General features: G+C 40.0%; 1 protein-coding gene across 1 annotated transcript in view; it reads right to left on the reverse strand.

Annotated features, from left to right (window-relative positions):
* The window catches only part of CLCN7 (chloride voltage-gated channel 7), a 1,228,907-nt gene that overhangs the window by 900,077 nt on the left and 314,081 nt on the right, over positions 1-14,749 (reverse strand). The window contains exon 5 of the mRNA XM_044089120.1: positions 2,940-3,072. Within this exon, the coding sequence (XP_043945055.1) occupies positions 2,940-3,072 (133 nt within the window). The remainder of the gene's footprint in view (positions 1-2,939; positions 3,073-14,749) is intronic.

Consider the following 14,749-nt stretch of genomic DNA (forward strand, 5'->3'; position numbering starts at 1 on the left):
AAAATATTTAGAATTAAGGAAGAAAATGATATGAAAAAACACCTGCTCAAGAGGATATGGCACCACATCTAACTCGCAAAGCGGCAAACAAGATTTGAGGTAACTGAGACAGGTGCATTGTGGGTAAGGCATGAGCTCGAGCTGTTTGGTTCCCATGAGCTACTGTAGCAGCCGAGTGGGTTCTGAAGATCGGAACCAAACCCCCAGAGGTTGTGGACAGAATGAAAATTGACAACATCAGATGAAGTGTTTATTTCTGTAAGTAGTGTAACAGTGTTCGGATGAAGTGTTTATTTCTGTAAGTAGTGTAACAGTGTTCGGATGAAGTGTTTATTTCTGTAAGTAGTGTAACAGTGTTCGGATGAAGTGTTTATTTCTGTAAGTAGTGTAACAGTGTTCGGATGAAGTGTTTATTTTAAGTAGTGTAACAGTGTTCGGATGAAGTGTTTATTTCTGTAAGTAGTGTAACAGTGTTCGGATGAAGTGTTTATTTCTGTAAGTAGTGTAACAGTGTTCGGATGAAGTGTTTATTTCTGTAAGTAGTGTAACAGTGTTCGGATGAAGTGTTTATTTCTGTAAGTAGTGTAACAGTGTTCGGATGAAGTGTTTATTTCTGTAAGTAGTGTAACAGTGTTCGGATGAAGTGTTTATTTCTGTAAGTAGTGTAACAGTGTTCGGATGAAGTGTTTATTTCTGTAAGTAGTGTAACAGTGTTCGGATGAAGTGTTTATTTCTGTAAGTAGTGTAACAGTGTTCGGATGAAGTGTTTATTTCTGTAAGTAGTGTAACAGTGTTCGGATGAAGTGTTTATTTCTGTAAGCAGTGTAACTGTTCGGATGAAGTGTTTATTTCTGTAAGTAGTGTAACAGTGTTCGGATGAAGTGTTTATTTCTGTAAGCAGTGTAACAGTGTTCGGATGAAGTGTTTATTTCTGTAAGTAGTGTAACAGTGTTCGGATGAAGTGTTTATTTCTGTAAGCAGTGTAACAGTGTTTGGATGAAGTGTTTATTTCTGTAAGTAGTGTAACAGTGTTCGGATGAAGTGTTTATTTCTGTAAGCAGTGTAACAGTGTTCGGATGAAGTGTTTATTTCTGTAAGTAGTGTAACAGTGTTCGGATGAAGTGTTTATTTCTGTAAGCAGTGTAACAGTGTTTGGATGAAGTGTTTATTTCTGTAAGTAGTGTAACAGTGTTCGGATGAAGTGTTTATTTCTGTAAGTAGTGTAACAGTGTTCGGATGAAGTGTTTATTTCTGTAAGTAGTGTAACAGTGTTCGGATGAAGTGTTTATTTCTGTAAGTAGTGTAACAGTGTTCGGATGAAGTGTTTATTTCTGTAAGCAATGTTAACAGCAGTCCATTACTCTTTTTTCCTACCCACACCATTGCTCAATGCTTACTATTGATTTACATTCCTTTTGTTATTATTTTTCAGCTAGGGTACAATGGTCATCAAAGAAGACCTCTAATAAAGCTTGGTTCATTCCACTGTATAAAAACGTCCACTGCCTGCAAAAAAGTTAGGGCCAGCAGAATTCCATATGACAAAGGCAGTTCATAGCAGGTATCACCACAGACCTAGTAATCATGGCAGAAGTTACCACAGACTTTAGACCATTAAAATTAGATCTACTGTGAAAAGTCCACTATCCTCCCTGAAAATTACAAATTTTTTATCAGTTTGCGGGTGAGGTAGACTGTCCAGTTATGTCTGTGGCTTTTAAAGCATTACATACGATTACTCAGTTCTCAGCAATGTTAAATGTACCTGCTAGTAGGTTTCAGAAGATGTTTTTGCAGCGTGATGTCAGCTGCAACTCTTTTCCCCATGGAAGAGACATCAGTTATATGAAATTCCAACCACCCTTCCCCTGCAAGGCCTTTCCTCTACAGTGCCAAGCTTATTACAAAGCATAATAAAGACTACTGCACAAAACACAGCACACAGACAAAATAAGTGACGTATAACAGACTAACAATTTTAAGTAAAAAGCAAGGTTTCTTCCCTGCAATTTCCAAATAATACACTTGCAAGCATCCAGAATTGGCTGCAGGACATGTTATTCGTCAGATGGTTTGCTTTGTAATCTAGGCTGCACACTCTGGTGTATCAGAGAGGTGTTCTGAGCAACAGCAGAAACTGCATGAGTTTTAATCATTGTTTCTCAGTACTATCAGGTGCTACAAAGATACATTTACAACATATTTAATTGTACTACCTCAAAAGACATAAATTCAAGAGGAAATAAAATATCATGAAAATGTATTCCCACTCAAGCCAGCTCCTCAGTATAAAAGGATGTCCTGGCTGAAGCCCACGTGGTCAGAATTTAATTCTCAGCTCTGGTGCTGGGTGAGCAAGCCAGGGAGATGTAAGAGTGAACAGAGTCAGCATTCAATGGCAGTCTGCCCATCCTACAGAGTGGGGCTGGTACTCATTCCTGTATAGGAGTGACACCTGTGGATGACTGGCATGCATTCCATGACAAAGGGATGATGGGAGTGTGCTGGCTGCAGCCTTGCCAAGGAGCACATCACTATAGCACTGCTCTGTGACTGCAGACAACAAGAAGGGTTAGGCGAAGATGAGAGAGGAAATGATCGGGTCAACGATCATAATAAGCATATTAGTTGTTCGTAACATCAATAAAAAATTCACCCCATGAGTGAAGCTTGCTCTCTGCAGTCACAGGGCAGTGCTACAGTGAAATACTCCTATAACAGAACCATCTCTGAGCTGGGAAAATAGTCCCCCCACCATATCCAACACAAAAAACAGACACCCAGTTGTTCCAAGAATGAATTACCTATCACCATCTCTTAAGGTCAAGTTCACAAGAAAAAAGCACAGGAAATTTACATTATACACACACACAACAAAAAGGACAGGTAGAACACTTCATGAATGATCCAATAGTGATATACAGTTTCGAAAAGGATACCCCGTTTCAGAACTTTGTATTTCTCCCCGGCTATTAGCTCCACCATGATGTTTATGAAGCATGCAACCAGGCCAGTTAAAATTCCAATCATACCGCAGACCACCCAACGCTTTACTTCCAAACACTGAAAGCCCTGAAAGATAAAAATGGCAAATTAGATAAGCTTAATCTATGATCAAGAAAGTACAGTTACAGGCATACTTATTATACAGACGAATGACTAAATGAATAAACAAATCTCTGCCTTCACAGTAACCAGCAGCATATTATACAGATGAATGACTGAATGAATAAACAAATCTCTGCCTTCACAGTAACCAGCAGCATATTATAGGTTCACAGTTGTATGCTAAGCTAAACGATCACTGGGTTCCTTTATAAGCCTAGCCAAGCATCTCAATTGTATGCTGCAAGTTTATGTGCCATAGAAGTCATTTTAAGGGGTATGTATATAAGCTGGAGCAAGGTTTACAGACTGCTTCTGTCCATTACAGACATAGGTGTTAGGCCCAGGGTGCACTTCTAATTTGCCATCCACTGGTCCAGGTTTGTCTTAAATAGAGTTAGGTAAGAGTGCTGCTTCACATAGATGGGAAGCCTGTTCAGAAAAGGGGTGCTCTTTGAGACACATACCTGTTCTTCTAATGTGTCCCATTTATGTCACAAGCAAAGTTTAAATCCCTAGAATAATTCTGATGCTATTCATTTTGTGGATATGCGAAAGGTCCATCACAGTGGGATCCAAGGATGCCTTGTATGCCAGACAAAGATCACTTCAACAGTTTGTAGGAAACAGAGTACAAAGACAGGGCTTTAAGGCCATCTGCACAGGACATACAATACTTGTTTACTCCCTGAATTCTTTTTGTGAAAAACGTCCGTGGACATTCCAGTTGTTGCATATGCCTGCTCAGGTACATAACGATGGGGACATTGTACTCAAAGATGGGACTGATAAGGGACAAATACAGTGGAACAATGACTTCCTTGAACCTAGATGCCATGCCCTTGCTTATACGATGAGCAACACAGAATGATTTCCTTACTACCGTAAACACATGTTGGTCGGAATCCAAGTTACTATCTACATACGTACCCAAATCACTGACTACTGGGTCTACTCTTAGGGATGTGTTATTAATGAGGTAATTTCCTACGGTTGCTGACTTCTCAAAGGGTACTATTATGTATTTCTCGACACTGAGTTTTAAGCCGTGGCTTCTGAACCAGTTATTTGCCTGTGTTGGTCCTGTCTTGGGGGGGGGGGGGGGTTCCATGACTGCTCCTAGTTTGTAATCATCTGCAAACATGGTCAGCCAGAGGCCCCTGACATTGGATTTTTCTTTCAAGAAGTAAAAGAAAAAGAGTGGAACCAGTAAAGAGCCCTGAGGGACTCTACTAGTAACCAACCTTCTCATGGGGGTAGTCTTGCCTATCAGAACTTCCCGAGTCCTATCAGAGGGCCAGCTAGCTATCCAGCGTGTAACGCAGGTCTGGTTACGATGTGTGAGGGGGTTACTGCATCGACTTTCTTAGACAGATTAAGGTAGGCAGTAACGCAGGTTTGGTTACGATGTGTGAGGGGTTACTGCATCGACTTTCTTAGACAGATTAAGGTAGGCAGTAACGCAGGTTTGGTTACGATGTGTGAGGGGTTACTGCATCGACTTTCTTAGACAGATTAAGGTAGGCAGTAACGCAGGTTTGGTTACGATGTGTGAGGGGTTACTGCATCGACTTTCTTAGACAGATTAAGGTAGGCAGTAACGCAGGTTTGGTTACGATGTGTGAGGGGTTACTGCATCGACTTTCTTAGACAGATTAAGGTAGGCAGTAACGCAGGTTTGGTTACGATGTGTGAGGGGTTACTGCATCGACTTTCTTAGACAGATTAAGGTAGGCAGTAACGCAGGTTTGGTTACGATGTGTGAGGGTTACTGCATCGACTTTCTTAGACAGATTAAGGTAGGCAGTAACGCAGGTTTGGTTACGATGTGTGAGGGGTTACTGCATCGACTTTCTTAGACAGATTAAGGTAGGCAGTAACGCAGGTTTGGTTACGATGTGTGAGGGGTTACTGCATCGACTTTCTTAGACAGATTAAGGTAGGCAGTAACGCAGGTTTGGTTACGATGTGTGAGGGTTACTGCATCGACTTTCTTAGACAGATTAAGGTAGGCAGTAACGCAGGTTTGGTTACGATGTGTGAGGGGTTACTGCATCGACTTTCTTAGACAGATTAAGGTAGGCAGTAACGCAGGTTTGGTTACGATGTGTGAGGGGTTACTGCATCGACTTTCTTAGACAGATTAAGGTAGGCAGTAACGCAGGTTTGGTTACGATGTGTGAGGGGTTACTGCATCGACTTTCTTAGACAGATTAAGGTAGGCAGTAACGCAGGTTTGGTTACGATGTGTGAGGGGTTACTGCATCGACTTTCTTAGACAGATTAAGGTAGGCAGTAACGCAGGTTTGGTTACGATGTGTGAGGGTTACTGCATCGACTTTCTTAGACAGATTAAGGTAGGCAGTAACGCAGGTTTGGTTACGATGTGTGAGGGTTACTGCATCGACTTTCTTAGACAGATTAAGGTAGGCAGTAACGCAGGTTTGGTTACGATGTGTGAGGGGTTACTGCATCGACTTTCTTAGACAGATTAAGGTAGGCAGTAACGCAGGTTTGGTTACGATGTGTGAGGGGGTTACTGCATCGACTTTCTTAGACAGATTAAGGTAGGCAGTAACGCAGGTTTGGTTACGATGTGTGAGGGGTTACTGCATCGACTTTCTTAGACAGATTAAGGTAGGCAGTAACGCAGGTCTGGTTACGATGTGTGAGGGGTTACTGCATCGACTTTCTTAGACAGATTAAGGTAGGCAGTAACGCAGGTTTGGTTACGATGTGTGAGGGGTTACTGCATCGACTTTCTTAGACAGATTAAGGTAGGCAGTATACACCATTTTGCCTTCACCCATTGCCTTAGTGATCTTCTCAAAGTTGTCCACCAGCTTCAGTAGGCATGACCTGCCCTTGACAAAACCAGTCTGGGTTGGATCCTGTGTTAAGGATTTCTATGTCCTTATTAATCATTTTCATGATAATTCTTTCTATGAGTTTGCATAGGAGACTAGTCAGACTCACGGGCCTGTCTGGAAGCCACGGTTAAACACTGACTCCAACTGTCCTGACAAGTGATGTTTCAGGCCATTTAAGAAAGCATCCAGGGATATTATCAGGACCCATCAATCCAGAGTTTTTGGCTTTAGACAGTGCATCTAGGACCTGCTCCCTAGTGATAGATGGAGGGGTATTGCTGGATGGCATTTTGTGGGGATGGCCAGGGAAGGGGGGGTAAAAGTGGAGCTGAATTTGTTGGCCCATAATGACTCTTGTTCTCTTTCTTTCCACACTCTTTGTTTTGAACCATTGCTGTACTCTTGTATTAGATTTTATGCATAACTTTCATTTTTTTAACTGTTGATATATTGTTGTCTTTTTTAACATCTTTATTGAATTATTACTTGTGAGAGACACATGAACATTTATATAAAAAAATAATCAAACTGTATTAACAATTTAAAATTAACAAACATTATGCTTCACATATATTGCTAAATATCATACAACCTAAGCAACATTACTTAAATTATTCAATTCCTGCTCTTTTTTTAAAGAAGAAACATCTTTATTAAACAATCACTTACAACATAAGCAACCGTGCATTTATATAAATGAAAACCAACCACAGCGACACAGTCCTAGTTGCAAGCATTTTATTTCACAAACCATACTGACACACTCCCACTTGCAAGTAGTGAATATATTAACAGAGACAAGACCATTGGAATTGAGATATTTAGAAAAAGGTGAGAACGAACTACATAGGAACAAAATGGGAATTGTGACAACAGTACATACAGGGGTGGAATTAGGCTTAAAAGAAGGCAGGACTTAAAGACTATGTAATGTTTGTGAAACCCTTTTAATTTTTTACTGTGTGTGCCATTTGCATTCACTCTGTTAAATTCCTTAAAGTCATAATTTTTCTTATCTGCTTTTTGTATCTTTGGTACGTGTATTTAAGTTCTGAGTTTTTCTCCCTGGTCCTCTGCTGAAAAGGGAGGACGTACACCCAAGAGGATATTCCCAGTAAACATGCTAATAAATAAAATAAATACTTTGGCCTGTTGTTAAAGTTAAATGAATGTAAGTCAAAAGAGGTGTTAAGAAAACATGCCTTAGTGTCCTCAACAAAATCTGCAAGATGCAGACGTAATGTGTTACGGTGATCTCTAGCCAGCAACTGACTGCAACATTTTGTTATCCCATCTCTTACTGGAAGCTCAACCTATGGGGCACACAGTTCACGGCCCTCACTGTAAAGATGAAAGGTGGACAAACTTGCCTCTTAAGCATGTCCATGACTCCACATTCCTTATCAGTACTATGTACACCAAATCTATATACAGTAGGAACCCTTTTAATGGCTACTGCACTAACATACTTTCATGGGGAAGCATGCACCCACTGATTACAATCCTTTGGAGGATAAAGGATCTTGTTTTCCCTCCTTGAAATATGTTCCACAGTATCACGTTCTTGTCATACAGTTCTGATAGCAACAACCACATCTTATACGGAGGAGCATCACCCAAAAGGAGGGCAAGAAGAAATAAAAAGGCCTCTTGCAGGATCCGCTGTGGATGTGCTGGGAGACCTCCCTTCTGTTGCATCATTTCTAAGGTCTCATTCAACATAGGGTCATCAGGGGAAACAAAAGGACTCAATCTCCATAATCTGCGGCTACACTAAGGGAAGGAACACCAGTGGGGACTCCAGCTACCTCCTCTTGTACATGTGCTGCCTTCTTGTCCTTATAGGACAAAAATCCAAGAAAGCAGAAGGAGCCAGACTGGTGATAGATATAACTGGTTGATCCTGTAAGTGCCCCTTGGACCCTCTATCTTATTGTTGAGAAAAAATGACTGGCAGAAGTGGCAGGCATGAATGCAACTCTGCTTGAGGTTGACCATGATGCAGATTCCAAAGGAGGCATTTATAGTGCTATCTGCACCATCCATGTCAGAATCAATGTCGAAGCTACTCAAGGCTAACAGTACCCATTTCAAATGCCAAAGGTGGAAACTATTAAGGCTGATGTTGAAAGGATTTGAATTGAGTACACCCCCAATGGCTTGAACCCTAGCAATGGGGTCAAAAGACCCAATGAGCTCAAGCCCGAAGCTGGGACGTCAAGACTGAGCTCTCAAATGCCAAACTTTATAAGATCATGTATGGCCCTGACAAGGATGACTCCAAGATTGGCCCTTTTTGGCAAACTCTTAATAACTAGAGCAATGGAGATTACCAAAACTGAAACTGATGAAATTAACAGCATTATCAACAATGGACACATCAAAACCAACAGTTATGGTCCTTATGGTGAAACGATAACCAGCTTTAACAGATCGTGCAACAGTGCCATTACGGTTATGATCAGCTTCACTGAAATCGGCACAGAAACAGTGGTTTGGTGAGGACAGACAGTATGAAAAAGATAAAAATGAAGGTAGGGAAAAAAATGTCTCTGTCCAACATGGTATCATGGAGGGAACAAGCAAAACCCATACCCTAACTTAACTTCCAAAAAGCCCTCAAAATACTCGCACAGTCTATGCTGATGGGTAGTGAATGAATACAAAAGGGCTGGAAAGCTCTGCTAGACAGTGGCCTCATGGGCACAATCTTTCTGCCCAGTATTTGATACTTATGACATGCTAACCTGTCGCATTAAGCCACTGGAAGAAGCTTCCACAACAATTACAGAGATTAGAAACACCAGTAGGGGAATGTCACAGTAGAAGAGGTAGAATCATGCATTGCGGGTTTATTACTTTCAGGAGCTGGAAAAATAACTTAAAAGTTTCAGTCCTGTCTTCCTTACTCCTATGCTTTCTATTTCTATCCTTATCCTTGTCTTTCTATCTGGGTCTGGGAAAAAAACTGTCAGACATGAACATAAACATGGCCAATCCTGAGGAAGCATTCACTTGTTCCTTCTCTTCCTAAGGTTTCTAGTGTCAAAAGGATCATAAATTTCACATTTAACACTAAAACGCCCACTCTCACCCCGACAGACAACATAAAAAGATGCATCTTTCTCGGGGAGGAATCTTACAACTGCACTTTGTTCACTTTTAAAACTTTGCTATTAATAATTAATTGAAATGAAAGAGTAATCACAACACTGAACAAGACTGCAAAATATAACACAAATTAAACAGCTGAAATGAAGCAAACACAGCAACAATGTTCAACAATACCCAATACACTTTATAAACTAGCAGAGCACGAGTAGAGACAGACAGAAAACTTTGTCAATGCAAAAAACAGAGAAGGATTTGCTCCTCTGAGTTTTAAAGAGAAAATTATAAGGCCATGGGGTAAGGTAGAAAAAAGAAACAAAAAAAAAAACAAAACAAAGACTTAGACTAGTCTGACCAGAGTGCAACTCAGTAAACAGTAAAGAATGTCACAAAACAAGTTAAGATTTTCCATACCAGTCTTTCCGATGCATAGTTGATGACTGGCACTAGCATAGGAGGTCTAAAGAGGAAGTTGTTGGCAGAGCATTATGGGTAAAAGGGAGGGGCTTGTAGACAAGGATAATTTTAGATGCTTAGCTGATTGGAAGACTTTTTTTTGTTTTTAGGGATGGACCCTTTCAATACTGATCTGATTTTACCGTAAAACTGTTACATAATAGAAGAGAATAAAAATGTCAACCTTAATCAGAAGGCTACACCTAAACTGCTGGACTGTCTGTTGTGTCCAGTTTGTGCACAATCACCCAAGTTTATTCTTCATACATTACTTATGCATCTAATCATACTGCAAGAGCTACAAAAACACCTGTACCCACAGTGAGCAAAGATTATCAAGTTATTCTAAAGACAAGGTTAATAAAGTAACATTCAGCATCCCTATCGCCAAGAAAGAGCAGTAAAAGTGTCTAACAGCTCAAGGAAATTATCCTAGCTAAACAGTAAAAGCACACACAAAACAGCATATGAAATGTAATCACTGAATTAGAAAAGATTCTGCTCACAGTCATTGTACATTACCTGCATTCTGAAAAAACTGTACAATATTCTGAATCGTATGTAGGATTTTAGATGCATGCACCTACGGATTGGAACAGGAGAGAATCTGTACAAAGTGAAGCAAACCAGCTTCATTCTGTTGATATTGTTTATCCAGAAAAGTAGTGCAGTTAAGTGTGTGTGTGTGTACGTATATATATATATATATATATATACATACATATATATATATATATACATATACACATACACATATATATACATATACATATACACATACACACATATAATATATATACATATATATACACACATACACACATATATATATATATATATATATATATATATAAACATATACACATACACGCACACACACACACATATATATATATATATATATATATATATACATACATACAAACAATGTGTGAGTGGGTTCTCCGATTGTATGTTCCTGAGTACATATTGTGTGTGCATGCATGTATATGGTGGATTGCCACTGCCTAAGGTTAATCATGGTTGGTATGGATGGGGAAGCTCAATGGTGCAGAGTATTTAATCATAGTGTGTGCATTTGCCCAAGTGTATGCTTGCATGCCGTCTCTACTGCCACACAGTGTAGGCCAAGTGTATTAAAAACTCCGTCTGCAGCAGACCTGTTCTAACTAGCCTCTCCTGTGTAATAGCAGCTAGGTTAAGTAATGTATACTCTGTGCGTATCTGTGCACATACTACTTATTAATGCAGGCTGGGAAGGCATTCAACTGAACAGTTTTCAAACAGCTCACCTCAGCAATTCCCAGTCATGCAAATTATTTTTAATAAGATGCAGTGCTACATGAAACATGACAGACTACAAATCACTCAATAGCAGAGAACAACATCTTGGCTTATCTCAGGATGTTCTGCTATGCCTTTCCTAATGAATATCAGCCAATGTTTTGGCTAAGGAAGTCAACTCAGACATACTGTGGAGTTGTGCCAACATAAATGAATACCATAACAATGTAAAGGAAAAATGCTAACGTATTCAGTTGCAGATTATCCATGCTACAGACTCGGTACAGATTTGTTCCATTTACGAGAAGCCAGGTAGTCATTTATACCATATTTCTGGATTATCATTCTAAATTCCCTGACATAATCTAACTGATAGATATGTGTGCGATTAATGCAATAAAGGCCATATTTTAAAATCAGAGAATATAGACATTCTCATTTTTGATAAAGTTTCATAGTGCACAAGTCAGGAATTCAGGTCTATGCCAGTATGGAATTTAGGCATCTAACACTCAGTCCACTCCATCATTTATATAATGAACAAGTACAGAGGATTATTCACTGAAGAATCTGAACATCTACAGCAAAAGCTATAAGACAGTCATCTCACAATTCTGAAATGCTGGAATATTCCACTGCAGAAGTTCACTGTCTTACCAGCTCAACCACAGGTGGGCCAAAGGTTGAAACACAGACTATCTGCCTTCTTTATCTATATTACCGATGCCAGAAAGTCAACACAAAATAAAAAAAGTACAAGAAAGAAATATGCAGAGCCTGAAAAGCTACTACAGAAATGGCAAAATACTACAAGATTTACAAGTTGAGGATAAAGAAGAAATCCAAAAGCCATGGAAAAGCGTGCAGCCTGAAGCAGAACTTGTATATAAAGCAGCCAAACCAACAGCCAATGCAATTCATGGGGAAGACAGCAACATCTACACAAGACAAACATGTCAAGTTCAAACCTGAATGAAAATGAGTAGCTAGAAGCATTCCTTTCATATGAAAAACAGAGACTTTAGTAACACTGATGGTAAAAGTACAGCTGTGTAAAAACTTTCACAACAGATGTCGTACTTAACACTACTGAAGTAGTCTTTGCAATAAGGATAGCCTGCCAATCATAGCAATGCACCCACTCAGCACACCAAAGCCTGGGCCTTGACATACACCATATGTCAGACATATGTCCCATGTCTTTGGTATACGGTACAAAAGTAATATAGGAGCACCAAATTCTAAAAACTGAGCTGATGCAGAAGAAAGGGGGGGGGGGGTGGGGGCAGCAAAACAGGAAGAAAAGTAAGGTGGTACATGTACAACCAGAATAAAAGATGCTGCCTCAGTCAGAGGGAGAAGAGAAATCTCAACAGGGGAAGAAGGGAGGGACAGAATACTGCAACAGTGATAAGTGGGACATCTACTGTTAATGGTAAGTTCTTACACAAATGCACTATGTCCTGAGTGACTCACTGTTGCAGCATTCATAACAGCAGGGAGAGTACAAGAGCATCTGCAAAGCATGGGAGAAGGAAGAATCTGAGGAACGCTCAAACCCCATGGAGGTGCTCTAGCTCTACAAATCACATCCAACTAGTAGTGTTTGGTAAAAATGTGTACATAAGATGAAGTAGCAGTTTCTAAAACTGATCTAGCATCAAGACACTTTAAAAAAAGCTCCAGAAAAGCAACAACCCTAGTAGAATCAGCATGAACAGAAGTAGGAAGCAGTTTGTTTGAAAAGAATAACAAAAGAAAATGACTTTAGAAACACAAAAAGAAATAGTCTGTTTAGAAACTGCCAAACCCAATTTTTTGTCCTGAAAAGAAAAAGAAAAATTGCTCAGATTTCCTAATAGCTTTAGTTTTATCTAAATAATATCGGAGCTGCCTGTGCAAATCCAAGGAAAGGAGACTCCTCTCACTACTACTTAGAGGAGATGGAAAGAAGGACGGACGATGAATGGTCTGACTCAAAGACACATCACTGACCACTTCAGGCATAACAACAGAACTGTTTTTAAAAGACACCATGTCTCCACGGAAAACTAGAAAAGGAGGAACTACCATAAGGCCCTAAAGTTCAGACACTCTTTTGGCAAAGTGCAAAGCCACCAACAAAGACAGTCTTCAGATATACAATTTTAAAGAGAAAGAAGCTGTGGGTTCAAAAGTTGGCAGAATTAACTTTTCAACAACAAAGTTCAGCTCCCAAGAAGGAGGAGAAAACTTTCATAGAGGCCTCTTACAAAGGACATCTTTGATGAACTGTTTTACCTTAAACCTAGAAGAAAGTGGTGGGTTCAGAGACAAACAGGCAGAAATGTCTGGCAAATGAGCTTTAACACAAGAGTATACGAAACCAGAATTCAGCAAGTCATACAAATAAGAATGAACAGTAGGAATGCCAACAAAAAGGGTCCTGCTCATTGGTATGACACCAAGAAGCAACCCTTTTCACTCAGCACAAGATTTTCTAGCAGGAACCCTTTTCACTCAGCACAAGATTTTCTAGCAGGGCATTTTCTGGCCTCTTGCAAAACCCAAAGCATGTCCTCAGAAAATTAGTGCCAGAAAAGGAATCAAAACTGTATCACCCAAGGAGTCAACACAGGGTGAAAAGATGAGGGGAAACTACAGAGGCCAAGTCCTGTGTGAGCAGATTCATCCCATAGGGAAATCAATGCTGCCTGGCCAAAAGGGAGACACCAACAAAATTTTGGGCATGTCCTAGATAATCTTGTAAAGGACCTTTGGCAACAGAAGAGGGGGAAATGCATAGGAAACATTCTTCTCCAAGAGAAAGATGAAATTGCAAAGCAGAGAATTGATAATGTAAGGAAAATAAAGTGAACTGTAAAAACTTCCTAAAGAGTGTGTGAAGAGAATATGAAGATATGCATAATATAGGTCCAGAGAAATCATAAAGGCCTAAGGAAGAAGCATATGGAATAGACCGAACAGACAAAAATTTGAAAGAAAGAACTTTCAGAACAGTATTGTGAGAAAGAAGTCTAGAATAAGCCTCAGAGCCCTCCCCTCTTGGGAACCCAAAACATCTTGGAGTACAAACCAGTGCCTCTCTGGCAAGGAGCTACTGGCTGAATAATAACTTGAGCCAAGAGGTCTTTAAGTAGAGAAGGAAGTATGGGACTTCCACACATGTTGTCACCATTGTAAATTGTATGTACACAATATATTCCTTGCATTAACCCACGGTCTCTTGTCCAGAAGATAGATATAAGCCACACCTGAAAATGAGCCAAGATTCTGTAAAGTAGTCTCTCAGTCAGCAATAAAAAGGAGGCACTGGTAGAATAAAAACTGCTTATTGGAACAAAAACTGGTAAGCGCTTTCGCAATCCCCCTGGATCGCTTCCTCGGATCATGAATTATAGCTAGAACCCATGTGTCTTTTGTGATCTTCTGACCAAAGGAAAGGACAGAGTTAGCCTTTGAGAAACAGGAAAGCGGCTGGGTGGAAGAGGAGGATTGTCAAATGGAAGCAGGCTTGTCCTGAAAGGAAGTTCTTGTCCTCTGGAATTGTGACATGCCCCCCCACCCCACCCCCCCACCCCCCCACCCCCCAAGAAAAAAAAACTCAGTCTTTTTCCCTGCAAAGGCTGCTTAGGATGTTTATGCACAAAGGGAACTCCTTTAGACAGATGGCTCCTTTATTTTTTAGGAATAGACAAAAACATGTTAAAAGTCATGCATGACCCTCCCTTTGTCTTGCAAATCTTTAGAGAGATCTTCAGCAGCAGAACCAAAGAGATTTAAAGTACTGCCATTTACTTACCACAAATGTGCAACATGGTAATTTATTTACTGCAATTTGATTACCAGGAAAATTTGACAAGTTAGGTGCCCATTTTCAGCAGAGGCCTAAGAAGAATAGCTCCAGGCAGTTAGATAATATT

This window comes from Protopterus annectens, chromosome 12.part0 (assembly GCF_019279795.1).
Source record: "Protopterus annectens isolate FY-2018-M chromosome 12.part0, PAN1.0, whole genome shotgun sequence".
Lineage (NCBI taxonomy): Eukaryota > Metazoa > Chordata > Ceratodontiformes > Protopteridae > Protopterus > Protopterus annectens.